The sequence below is a fragment of the Calliphora vicina genome, chromosome 3 (assembly GCF_958450345.1).
Source record: "Calliphora vicina chromosome 3, idCalVici1.1, whole genome shotgun sequence".
NCBI lineage: Eukaryota > Metazoa > Arthropoda > Insecta > Diptera > Calliphoridae > Calliphora > Calliphora vicina.
In genome coordinates, this window is record NC_088782.1 from 12,707,367 (window position 1) to 12,721,114 (window position 13,748).

Consider the following 13,748-nt stretch of genomic DNA (forward strand, 5'->3'; position numbering starts at 1 on the left):
TACTACGACCTACCCTAAAACAGTTTTTTCAAAATAACTCAAAATTTTGAGGTTGTTTCAAAATCTTTGAAAACGGTTTTAGTATGTCCTCACCTAGGCCTATAACCCCATTAGGTCGCTTTTCAAGTTCTGACAAAAAGTGTCATTTTGTAGCAGAGTGTTATATACAAAACCACTGAATATTTATGTGAACGCTAAGATATATTTGAAGATGTTTTTCTTTTTATAAAAGACCATTTAATAGAAGGCAGTTAAACAACATTAAACAAAACATACATATCTATAAAGCATACATCTAGAGCAACAAAATACATAAATATACATAGCATACTTTCAGGTTTTAATTTATATTTAAGCTAGCAAAAGTGAAATAAGTATGGAAACCTTTACATATGTATTTGCAAATGTTATATACATTTAAATGTAATACATATTAAATTCTACTAAAGCCGATTATAATACTTTTACTTACAGCTAATGCTTACCATTCTTCATCTCTATCTCCAACTTCATCCACTTCAACTGCTCCTTGTATATTCCAACTAATACACATTTATTTTTCTTATTGTTTGCAGAGCCCATGATATTTCACATTTCCATCATAACATTCCTAGTCTGTTCACTGAGTTTGGCTCGCAACTGGCCAGATTTAATGGTCTATTGGTATGAGATTGAGCAAAAGCTACCGCCATATACCTCTCAATTTGATAAATGTCGTATGGCGTATAAAATACGCATGGTGACATTTGTGGGAATGATGCTGTCATTGAGTAAGTTTATGAAAATGAAATACATTAATACTCATACCATTTACTCTCTATACATAGTGATGTAAAAACAAAAGTGATAAATGATATTAAATTTAGATAAATTAATAGTAAAACTGAAAACAAACATACCAACTTTTTCAGCACAAATCGGAGAGAAACAAAAAAAAAATTGTAATTGATGTGTTTGCATTTGGAAATAGTCATGTTGTGTAGTTTTTTCTGTTTAATTTCTAGGAAATTTGTCCACACGTTTTTCTATTGGTTTTTTTCTGTAGGTATTTTCCGTTTTTTTTTTGTCGATTGACACTCTAAATACAATATGTATAAATGATTTGTGAGGTCATTTTAAAATGTTGCCAAAATTTATCATTTTCAATTGTGACAAGTTTTGTAATTAAAATAATTGGGAAATTACAATAAATATAAAATATCCACAAAATTAGGTTTGGTTTATTAGAAGGTTGATTTTCTAAAATGTTTGTTCTAGAACTTTGCCGATGATTTAGTATGTCATGTTTTCAAAATCTAGTTTGGTTTCTTATAAGCAGAGAACGAAAATCAGTCGTCCATAGGTTAGGTATTCATGCAGCCGTCCAAAACATTTCATCTCGTATAGCTCACTTGGGTCCATTGAAATAGAAAAGAGAAGTAAAAGAAGATGGAAATCTATAGATTGAGTAAGAGTTTGCACGAGAAAAATATTGATAGAAATTGGAGGAGTAAGAGAAAAATTTAAGAAACCAAGGAATACAACTAAAACAGACCATCATGAGACAATTGTTGGGTCACTATGAGGTGGAATTTGCATGTTCGGTCTTATCAACCACCTGCTTTCCCTAATAAAGGCGTCTATGCACCTTAGTTCCTTGCCAGATAACCCAGAGAGATTACGAAAGGATCGCTCACCTAAAAGCCTGGCACGTAGATCAGCCAGTGCCGGACAATTACAAAAGAAGTGTAGGATGATCTCTTCCTCCTTCTCATTCTGTCAACCTATGCAGAAGTCATGGTGAGGCAGCCCAAGTCTTGCAGCATGGGTACTAAAAGTGCAATGCCCGGTTACTCGTTGTAAGCGTTTACAGCCTAACGCAGGCCATATCATTCTCATTATGACACAGGTGAATTCATTACCCCACCTTGTTTGGGCAAGTTCGTAATATAATTTATTCATCCGCTGCTTACAAGTCGATAGCGGAATGCCACAAAGGAAGTCTATTTAATTTTCCGACATCGAGGCTCCTATTCCCGCCAAGTTATCAGCAATACAATTGCCTTCATTATCACTGTATCCACGTATCCAAGTGAGTACAACTGTTGAATGTCTCGCCATCTCATCCCCTCTTTTGGATCCATCCGTATAGATGGACTGAATCAAGGGAGAGACCATCAACAGGTTCTATACTGGATGGTATTGATAAACAGTTTCGGAGTGCAGTAAGCAATAAATGATCACGAAGATTTTGAATACTTCCAATTATGCAAGCATGCCCGTAGGATATATAATTCGCAATGCCCCTGTTATCAGGATTCTTCTTAATATGAAAATATGACCCTTTCAAATAGTATACGGTTTGAAAGGGTATCCATTGTCTTCCAGCAGACAGAGGCCCCATAGAATAGTATAAGTTTAGTAACCGTATCAACTAGCCAGTTCACTTTCCAGGGTTTAATACCCCATCTCGTGCCTATGGCCTTTTTGCAGACATATATAGCTGTCATGGCCTGAGATGCCCTTGCTTCAGTGTTGAGTTTCCAGGATAATTTCCTGTCGAGTATAATGCCCAAGTACTTTGCACTATCCGAAAGTGACATAAAAACTCGTTCTTAAATCCAAGTGTTAAAAAATAACTTTTATTTTTAGTTACAAATAGGAAATGTAAAAAGAAACTTTATTTTATTTTGTACATACTGACATCACTCAGGAAACTTCTGTGAAATATTTCACTTTTGGGTTCAAAAAAGGACCATATTTAGAATTACTGATCATGAAGGCTGCTCTTCGTGATTCACTGCAAAAAGTAAGTTTTAAATAATAAATGATAGCCAATTACTCTTAGAAAATAAGTGGACCTCTTATTTTGCCGGTTTTTTTTTTTATTATATGAAGCATACTTTTTGGCGACTATGTATTTGCGTTTTATGATTTTTCAGATTTGGCTTGTTTAGTTAAATCCCTGTAATATCTTTAGTTATGGGCTAATTTCCGCCAGTTTTTATTTATAATATTTTAAACTATATTTTCTTGATATTTTTCTAGCTGAACATTTACTGAGTTGCATATCTGTCATACACTACTCCAATTTCTGTCCCATAACCAAAAATCCCATTGAAAATTTCTTTCGTTTTTCCAATGAGCACATATTCAAAGTCTTTGACTATTCCTATTGGTGGGGATGGTATGGAAAGATATCGAATTTTATTTCAACCTTCACCTGGAATTATATGGATGTCTTTGTAATGATTGTAAGCATTGGACTGGCCTCGATGTTTGAACAGCTGAATAAGAATTTAATTCAATATAAAAATAAGGTAAATTCCCCAATTACCGAATACCTACTACTTATTTCCTTTTTTTTTCTTTTATTTTACATTAAAAATGCAGCAAATGCCAGCAGCTTTTTGGTCGGAGCGTAGAATTCTCTATCGCAACTTGTGTAGTTTGTGTGAGAAAGTCGATAATGCAATATCGATGATAACAATGGTTTCCTTTTCCAACAACTTGTATTTTATTTGTGTACAACTGCTTCGGAGTCTCAAGTGAGTAGTATCTACATATAATGTTGAACATCAGTTCATTATTATGTATTTCTAAACTAAACATGTCTTTTTGATTTTGTTGAACACAAAAACACAGTAAAATGCCATCAATTGCACATGCTGCATACTTCTATTTCTCACTATTCTTTCTGTTGGGTCGTACATTGGCTGTATCGTTGTATTCCTCAGCGGTGCATGATGAATCCCGTAAACCCTTGCTTATTTTGAGATGTGTGCCCAAAGAGTCGTGGTGTATGGAGGTGCGACGTTTTGCTGAAGAAATTAGCAACGATTTAGTTGCCTTGAGTGGCATGAAATTCTTTCATTTAACACGAAAGTTGGTACTCAGTGTAAGTTTCTTGCTAATGCTTTGCACGACAACAATAAAACCAAATTGTGTTGGATTCATTTTCCCTGATACATACTCTCACTCATGTCATATGCGTTCACATTGACACCAGACAACATTCCAGTCATGTTGAACATCATCAATGCAACTTCATTAAATTTTGTACATGTTTTCATTTGTATATGGGGCATTTCATGTCAAGTGAACCAACTTTTGAAATCGATGTCTTCCGATCGGGATGAAATTTGCACCAAGGTTAGCTCTATTGGATAGTAACTCAGACACAATTTTTCAACAACATCGGTCGAGAACTCTCTGAGTTATAGGGGGTAAAATTTTGACAATTTGGTCAAACAGGGGTTTTTTTCTTATCCATGTAACTTATTACCTATTGTTCTTAGCAAAATGTGTCCCAAATAGTATAGATAGCTATTTCTTCGATCTTTCGAAAAAAAATATTTAAAAAAAAAAATAAAAAATTTTTAATATTTTTTTTCCGAAATCAAAAACTTTTTTGACTTTTTTTTAAAATACGTCATTTTTTTTTTTTCTTAAAATAAAGTTTAGATATTTTCCTTGAATACCTACTTGGTCGCTTGGTGGGATGCGAGTGGGATATCTATCAAAATAAATATTTTGTAACTCAAAACATAAAATTTTTGACTTTTTTTTTCAAAATGGACCCTTTTTTAATCTTTTTTTTTAGGTCAAACAAAAGCTTAGATATTATCCTTGAAGACCCTTTTGGTCGCTTAAAGGGATGCGAGTGGGATATCTATCAAAATAAATATTTTTTAACTCAAGACTTACAATTTTTGACTTTTTTTTTTGCAAATACGATTTTTTTTTTCCAAATGGGCCCTTTTTTTAAAATTTTTTTTGTAGTCAAAAGAAAGCTTAGGTCCATTCCTTTAAGATATTTTTAGTCCCTTAGTGGGATGCGAGTGGGATATCTATCAAAATAAATATTTTGTAACGCAAGACATACAATTTTTTAATTTTTTTTTGCAAAATCAAAATTTTTTTCCAATATGGGCCCTTTTTTAATTTTTTTTTTTGCTCAAAAGAAAGCCTAGGTCCATTCCTTTAAGATATTTTTAGTCCCTTAGTGGGATGCGAGTGGGATATCTATCAAAATAAATATTTTGTAACAATTTTTTAATTTTTTTTTGCAAAATCGAAATTTTTTTCCAATATGGGACTTTTTTTTAAAATTTTTTTTTTGCTCAAAAGAAAGCTTAGGTCTTTTCCTTTAAGACCTATTGTGTCACTTAGGAAGATGTGAGTAGGATATCTATTAAAATAAAAATGTTGTAACTCAAGACATTCAATTATTGACTTTTTTTTTGCAAATTCGAATTTTTTTTCAAAATGGGCCCTTTTTTAAACATTTTTTTTTAGTCAAAAGAAAGCTTAGGTCCATTCCTTTAAGATATTTTAGGTCCCTTAGTGGGATACGAGTGGGATATCTATCAAAATAAATATTTTGTAACTCAAGATATACAATTTTTGATTTTTTGGCAAAATCAAAAACTTTTTTGACTTTTTTTTAAAATGGGCCCTTTTTGTAATTTTTTTTTTTGCTATAAAGAAAGCTTAGGCCTATTCCTTTAAGATGGTTTTGATCGCTTAGTGGGATGCGAGTGGGATATATATCAAAATAAATGTTTTGTAACTCAAGACATACAATTTTTGTGTTAAAACATTTATTTTGATAGATATCCCACTCGCATCCCACTAAGGGACTAAAAATATCTTAAAGGAATGGACCTAGGCTTTCTTTTGAGCAAAAAAAAAAAATTAAAAAAGGGCCCATATTGGAAAAAAATTTTGATTTTGCAAAAAAAAATTAAAAAATTGTATGTCTTGCGTTACAAAATATTTATTTTGATAGATATCCCACTCGTATCCCACTAAGGGACTAAAAATATCTTAAAGGAATGGACCTAAGCTTTCTTTTGACTACAAAAAAAATTTTAAAAAAGGGCCCATTTGGAAAAAAAATGGTATTTGCAAAAAAAAAAGTCAAAAATTGTAAGTCTTGAGTTAAAAAATATTTATTTTGATAGATATCCCACTCGCATCCCACTAAGCGACCAATAGGGTCTTCAAGGATAATATCTAAGCTTTTGTTTGACCTAAAAAAAAAAGATTAAAAAAGGGTCCATTTTGAAAAAAAAAGTCAACAAAGTTTTTGATTTTGCAAAAAAAGTCAAAAATTTTATGTTTTGAGTTACAAAATATTTATTTTGATAGATATCCCACTCGCATCCCACTAAGCGACCAAGTAGGTGTTCAAGGAAAATATCTAAACTTTATTTTAAGAAAAAAAAAAAAAATGACGTATTTTAAAAAAAAGTCAAAAAAGTTTTTGATTTCGGAAAAAAAATATTAAAATTTTTTTATTTTTTTTTTTAAATATTTTTTTTCGAAAGATCGAAGAAATAGCTATCTATACTATTTGGGACACATTTCGCTAAGAACAATAGGTAATAAGTTACATGGATAAGAAAAAACCCCTGTTTGACCAAATTGTCAAAATTTTACCCCCTATAACTCAGAGAGTTCTCGACCGATGTTGTTGAAAAATTGTGTCTGAGTTACTATCCAATAGAGCTAACCATGGTGCAAATTTCATCCCGATCGGAAGACATCGATTTCAAAAGTTGGTTCACTTGACATGAAATGCCCCATATATATAGGTATGTTCATTAGGGTGGTACTTACAAGATAGTTGGATTATATTCTTAAATAAGCTTTACACTATTTGAATTGTATCACTGAGAATCTCTCACACACTGTATGTGTTTATTTGACATTTCAGTGACATACTCAGATGTTCAGGGATGGAGAATATGACAATCATTTGATTTTTGGTCACTCTGATGACCAACAGTGGAGTCGATCGCAAAAAAAGTGGTAATAAATCTGAATCTTTGCAAAATGATGTATGAACGAATCGTAGAAGAGGGCTGAGGCTTTAAGAAAATATAGAATAGAAGATGATATACTGGGGGCCAAAGTCGACCACCGCTGGCTAGGAAAATATTTTCCCAGCTTGTAAGATGTTTAAATATTGTTACGTTTTTACCTTTTCAAAACAGTGGTTTATTTTCTTTAATTAAACCGGATACAGATTATGTTGAGTCATGGAATTATAACCATATACGGACACCAATACGTGATAAAAGACCAAAAAAAATGACCCGTGTCTCCCAGTTTTGCCCAAAGTCATGCACTTTTTTATGGGCGCCCAAACATTTGGGCCCTCGGTGTCATTTTTGCAATAAAGTTATAATTTCCTCAGTTCTGAAGTTTGATTTAATCTCTGAGGCAAAGTTGTAGCCCTTGTCGTAAAGAACAAAAATTGAAATAAGAAAGAAGATGTTCGTTCGCATTTAGTGAGCCAGGCCCTTAATTCCTTTAGTTTTTTCTTACTAACTTATATTGACCTACCTAAACGGTGTTAAGAATCATTCCTAGGAAGTTTATATGTTCCAGAAAGTTGTTTATTGAGCTCTTAGGTACATTTTTGTAATTGATTGTTTCCTTGAATTTATAATGGTTAGCTACCTAAGGACCTGAACTGGGGAAAAAGGTAAAATAATTGAAGTTTTTAAAGTTTTTTGCGATTTTGATCTTGAAGATAAAGATTTTTTGAATTTATATGTTCACAATTTTTGTTCTTTATGACAAGGGCTACAACTCAGAGAGTAAATCAAAATTCCGAACTGTTTGCAAGATATGAGCCTGAGAAAATAATCAATTTTTTGCAAAAATGACACTGAGGCCCCAAATCTTTGGGGGCCTATAAAAAAGTGCATGACCTTGGGCAAAACTGGGAGACACGCGGCTTTTTTTTGGTCTTTTATCACGTAGTTGTGTCCGTATATGGTTATTTTTGTTCGTGTTACACTGTGCTATATTTTATAAGAAATTATTTCAAATATTTCAATTTACAAGTTTCTGTGACATTAAAGTTAATTAATTTTTCTGAAAACTTCCTCGAAATTAATGCCTGTCTAATGTACATAAGAGCCTTTCACAGTCTCTCACTGTCTCTAGGTGTTGTATGTGCATTTCCTTCAATTTCAGAAAAATAAAAGAAGAACAAAATTCAATTCAATTGTAAAATTTTTATTGTTTGAAATTTACTGCTCATCACCACCATCACCAACACCATCATCAGATTCAGCATCATCCTCATCATCAGTTTACTTCAGAATTTAATAGAAAAACAATTTATGGTTTTGTTTAACGTTGGCTACCGATTCGTAATGGTTAAAAAAAGGAAACGGTAACACGACAACGGTAATATCGGAATTGTGAACAAATTTTATATAAGAATTTCGTTAAAATTTGGTAGCTATTGATCTAAAAGTACTCATTTTGTAAAACAAAACGTAAAACGTTTGACAAAATTTTTTATGGAAAAATATTCAAGTTTCAAAACTTTTCTCAGTATTATTAATACAAATTTCTTACATTACAAAACATTTCGTTTTACTGAATGAAATCCAAAATCTAGAATATACAAATATTCACAACATTAATTAACAGCCTCATTTTATAAATCGAAACGTTTGGGAGATAGGTTTTAAACTTGAGTATTTGCATAGCATGTTTTTAACGCTTGTCTTTTCGTTTAATATAATAAGTAGATACTTGGGATATTCACACGCTCTACTATTTAGTCATATTGTCATAATGTACAATATGAACAAAAAAGTTCTAAACTAATAAGACTATTTGAACTATGTTTTGTCATAAAATAATACTTATTTTTGTTTAAAATACAACAACAACTATTATATTATATTAGAACATTATGTCAATATGACTAATACAAGACCATGTGAATATCCCTATATTATATAAAATTTTAAAGTTTACAGATTTCATAAATGCATTTACAGAATAACGATAACGGATTTTTCAAAGTAAGAGATTTTCTAATTAGTTGTACATATAAGGGTAATTTCAGTTATTTCGGTAACGTTATGGTATTTTAGCGATAACGATTTTTTTTTTTTTAAAATTCTAATAATTTTTTGGTTTTGTTGTTTCTCGTAATTTAAATGTGTTTTTACAAAATTGATTTTATTGATAAGATTTTTTTGTTTCTCTTTTTGGTCTTATCATTCTATTGTTTAGGTGGCCGGTACAATTATAACCTACGAACTGGTTTTAATACAATTTCATGAGGACACCAATTTGTGGGACTGTGAAAATGATCGAAATCGACTATTGGACCTTCATAATGAGCAGCTGCTCACTTAAATCATCAAATTTAATTTATGTTTGAATTATTAAAGAAAATAAATTGTATTTGATATGAATTGTGTTTATTTTATAAAAAAATATATGAAGATAAATTTAACTACAATGAAAACAACCTTAGTTTTAACAAGTTAGAGAGAGTATTATATTTGAATTTGTCTTGAATAATATGAAGATATATTCTATTAGTATACTTTAATAGAAACATGATTTTGGTTTCTTGTAAAGTAGGATTTAATTACACTGTTTGTAATTTTTTGAGTCACCACTACGTGATAAAATACCAAAAAAAAAAAGACTGGTGTCTCCCAGTTTTGCCCAAAGTCATGTACCCAAAGATTTGGGGCCTCGGTATAATTTTTGCAAAAAAGTGATAAGTTTTCCAGGTTCATATCTTGCAAACAGTTCGGAATTTTGATTTATTCTCTGAGGCAAAGTTGTAGCCCTTGTCATAAAGAACAAAAATTGTGAACATAAAAAATCAAAAGAACTTCATCTTCAAGAACAAAATCGCAAAATACGTTCGTGTTGCACTGTGTTAGTGAACAATCAATTATGAGTGATAAACAATTTTTGATGAAAAATTAATGAATGAATGTTGTAATGGCTTTCACTCATATATTTATTTTGAGAACCATTTAGATTAACCAAAAACATTGATATATTTAATTTCGCTTCATATAATTAGCCAGAATTTCTGTATGGTCTCAAATGAATATTGTAAAAATTACAAACGGAATGTTAAACTTATTCCATTTTTTCTAGAAAACAAAAAAAACTACAGCTTCGAAAAAATATTTTCTAAAAAGTTTCATTAAAATCAGCCCAAAATATATAAAATTCGCTATCTTATCATTAGAAATTCCAAATATTGAAAATTACCAGGACAATAATGTTATGAATAGGTTTTACTTAATATTTATAAGAGTACGGAAATTGGGCTCATTCCCTAAAATATGGACAAAAAATTAGTTTTTCTTGAAAATTTAAAAACTTAAATCGCAGGTATGGAAAAACTGTAAGAGGTATTGTCATAATTTTTTCATATTTTTATTCCCTATTATGATCTCAATAAATCCCAATGTGATGATCAAAAAATTCTGAAATTTGTTTAACAAAATTTTTAAAAATTTGAAAATGGAGATTTGAAAAAGCCGTTAAAAAAAAAATTTTTTTTGGCCATATCTGCGAATAGGTTTACGGTATCCTACGAAGACAAAAACTCATGCACAAGTAAACCCGGATATTTTTTTTAATAAAAATTAGCTTTTATTTTAATTTTTCTCGAAATATGTTAATTTTTTTCTCCTAAGTTTCTTGTTGACACGTTAATGGTCTGGCTAATTTGTAATAACTTCAACATTTTTTAACCAAATTTTGTCATTTATATCTCATTACAACGATAATTGCGTACACATTTCGATTCTTTTGCATTAAATTGTAAATGTATTTATTTAGTACCAAAATTTTTACAAAAACTAAAAATTTTGAATTTTTTCTGAATTTTGGGGATAATACAGTTTTTGGGTCATTTCGACCCAAAGGAGATAGAGGGTTAATGTCCAAAAAATGTTTAATGTTATATTCATTAGTATAAATAAATCTACATATTTCTAGGAAACAAAGCAGAAAGTTAACGAGTTTCACCTATTTATTCTGAACTTTGACCTCGATGCGCGTCCAGAAATCGTTGTCCGATTTGGCTCAAATTTTCAGCACTTAACTTTCAGGCCTAGTGTCACAATTTTCCACCCGGCACTCTTCAAAATTTTAACAACATTTTTTTTCCATACAACTGATTGTCACTCTAAAATGTATATATGTATATGAGTTATTAAAAGAAAAAGCCGCGTTCAAAATATATGCCTTCTATTGCCAATAACGTATTTTTAAGTCATACACCCAATATATATATATATATGTCAGTTTATAGACGAATGTCTGGCCAGATCATTCCTTCATTTTTTCCACATTACTTTGCAACTTTTTGTATTATTATTATTTCTTTATATTGTTAGACATAAAACAAAAAAAATATATTTATTTCATTTATTTTTTTTTTCGGTTCCAATTAATCATAATGTGTATCTTGAATGTGCTGGTAATTTGTTTTTATCACACGAAAAGTACAAAAACAGCAACACAAAAATAAAGGAATACATAAAAAAAAATATTTCAAACTTAATGAACTGTTACATTAACTCCGACAATTTGTAAGAATTTTTAATGTGAACACAACAAAAACGAACTGAATCAACAACATCCAGCCAACATCTAAATGACCAATCTACTCAAACATACAATGGCCTACTTTTTTGTGTGTGATAAATTTCCTAAAAAAATTATTGTACAAATAAACACACCATAAATATATTTTTAAGAAACGTGAATGTAATGTGTAAAGACACGGAGAAAAAAATAAATCAATTTTATAAAACTACCAAATAAATATGCATTGCATTGTATCCTTTTATTAATTTTGTATCGATTCTTACACAAAGCTCAGGCTAGAAAACTTAAAACTATTTCTGCTACCCGCAACTGATAATAAACATAAAACGGACAGGTTGCAGTTGTTTTAAATATGATTTATTTTTAATACGAACATAGTTCTAAACGAGAAAACTTTTATATTCGGTTTTTAAAAGATCACCATTTATTTCTCCCAGTGTATTTGTACACTTTGGCGCTAATATCCAAAAACATTAAGCTTAAATGTGAGCAAATGTTTACGTTTTATATATATATATATACTCGTATACATATGTATGAGTGTGTTAAAACTTAACTAATATGTGAATGTATGTATATATTAGGGCGGCGCCTATTTTGCATCATCTGAAAATCAAATTTAGAAAATTTAAGCAAAATCGGATACAATTTAGAGATTACACATTTCAATTGAAAGTTCTAGTTTAGTTTCAAAAAAAAATTTCAATTAAAAATAGTTTTTCATTTATTCATATTAATAACACTCAAAAGTGTTGTTGTAGCAGCAGTGTTTGCTGAGTTGACAGCACTTGGCCGAGTGAACTCGGGTCATTCCGGTGCGTAGAACCGGCTGTCGTGGGAATGCAAATAAAAGTGTAATATTAGGCTGTGCCGAATCTAGTATACCCACCATCAATATCAATATTTATTTGGCTAGGGTCAATTATGGACCGAACCTCATAAAAGTCGGTAGAAAAATTTAATTTCATCAAATGTTCGTTCGCATTTAGTGAGCCAGGACCTGCAACTTTTTTTAATCTGCACAGTCGTTTCAGAAATATTTTTTAACAAAATTTTTAAATTTTTGTTTTTTAAAACGGCATACAAAATTGGAAAATGCAGCTAAGCTATTAATTTTTACTACGTGCATTAGAATGACAGCCGATTTTTTTGTGACACTAGGCCTAAATGTTAAGTGCTGAAAATTTGAGCCAAATCGGGTAACGATTTCTGGACGCGCATCGAGGTCAAAGTTCAGATATATTCAAAATTTTACTATTTATATAGAATAAATAGGTGAAACTCGTTAACTTTCTGCATTGTTTTCTAGAAATATGTAGATTTATTTATATTAATGAATATTACATTAAACAATTTTTTTTGAAATTAACCTTGTATCTCCTTTGGGTCAAAATGACCCAAAAACTGTATTACCGCCAAAATTCGAAAAAATTAAAATTTTTCAGTTTTTGTAAAAATTTTGCTACTAAATAAATACTTTTGCAATTGAATGCAAAAGAATCGAAATATGTACGTAATTATCGTTGAATTGAGATATAAATGACAAAATTTGGTTAAAAAATGTTAAAGTTATTACAAATTCGTCAGACCATTAACGTGTTTCAGGCCACTTGAACAAACAATTTTGGAACAAAATTAACATATTTCGAGAAGCATTAAAATAAAAGCTAATTTTTATTTAAAATATATCCGTATTTACTTATGAGTGAGTTTTTGTCTTGGCCAAAAAAATATTTTTTTTAACTTTTAAAATCACGAAAAACACAGCCATTTTGACCCCAAATTCTCTTAAAGGTTAAAATCAATTTTTGCACTGTTGTTGTAAATGATAGACCCCAATATATATTTTCCTCAAGTTTCATTAAAATCGGCCCAAAAATATATAACATTTCGCTATCTTTTTAATTGGAAATTCCAAATATTGAAAAATTTGACCTTTGACCTTCACGATTTGAAGGTTAACGTTTTCCGATTTTAGTAAAACTTTCAGACCATGTTTAGAATTACCAGGATTATAATATTATGAATAAGTTTTACTTAGAATTTATAACAGTAAGGAAATTGGGCTCATTCGCCAAAATATGGACAAAAAATTAGTTTTTCTTGAAAATCGCAAAATTTAAATCGCAGGTACGGAAAAACTGTAAGAGGTATTGATTAATTTTTTCATATTTTTATTCCGCATTTTGATCTAAATAAATCCCAATGTGATGATCAAAAAATTCTGAAATTTGTTTAACAAAATTTTTAATAATTTGAAAATGGAGATTTGAAACAGCCGTTAAAAAAAAAATATTTTTTTTGGTCATACCTGCGAATAAGTTAACGGTATCCTACGAAGACAAAAACTCATACACAAG

General features: G+C 30.3%; 1 protein-coding gene across 1 annotated transcript in view; it reads left to right on the top strand.

The window, feature by feature from the left end:
• LOC135954071 (uncharacterized) overlaps positions 1-13,748 on the top strand; it is a 39,976-nt gene that overhangs the window by 8,454 nt on the left and 17,774 nt on the right. Inside the window, exons 4-8 of the mRNA XM_065504126.1 lie at positions 576-770; positions 3,028-3,299; positions 3,373-3,527; positions 3,625-3,877; positions 9,031-9,140. Of these exons, the coding sequence (XP_065360198.1) occupies positions 576-770; positions 3,028-3,299; positions 3,373-3,527; positions 3,625-3,877; positions 9,031-9,140 (985 nt within the window). The remainder of the gene's footprint in view (positions 1-575; positions 771-3,027; positions 3,300-3,372; positions 3,528-3,624; positions 3,878-9,030; positions 9,141-13,748) is intronic.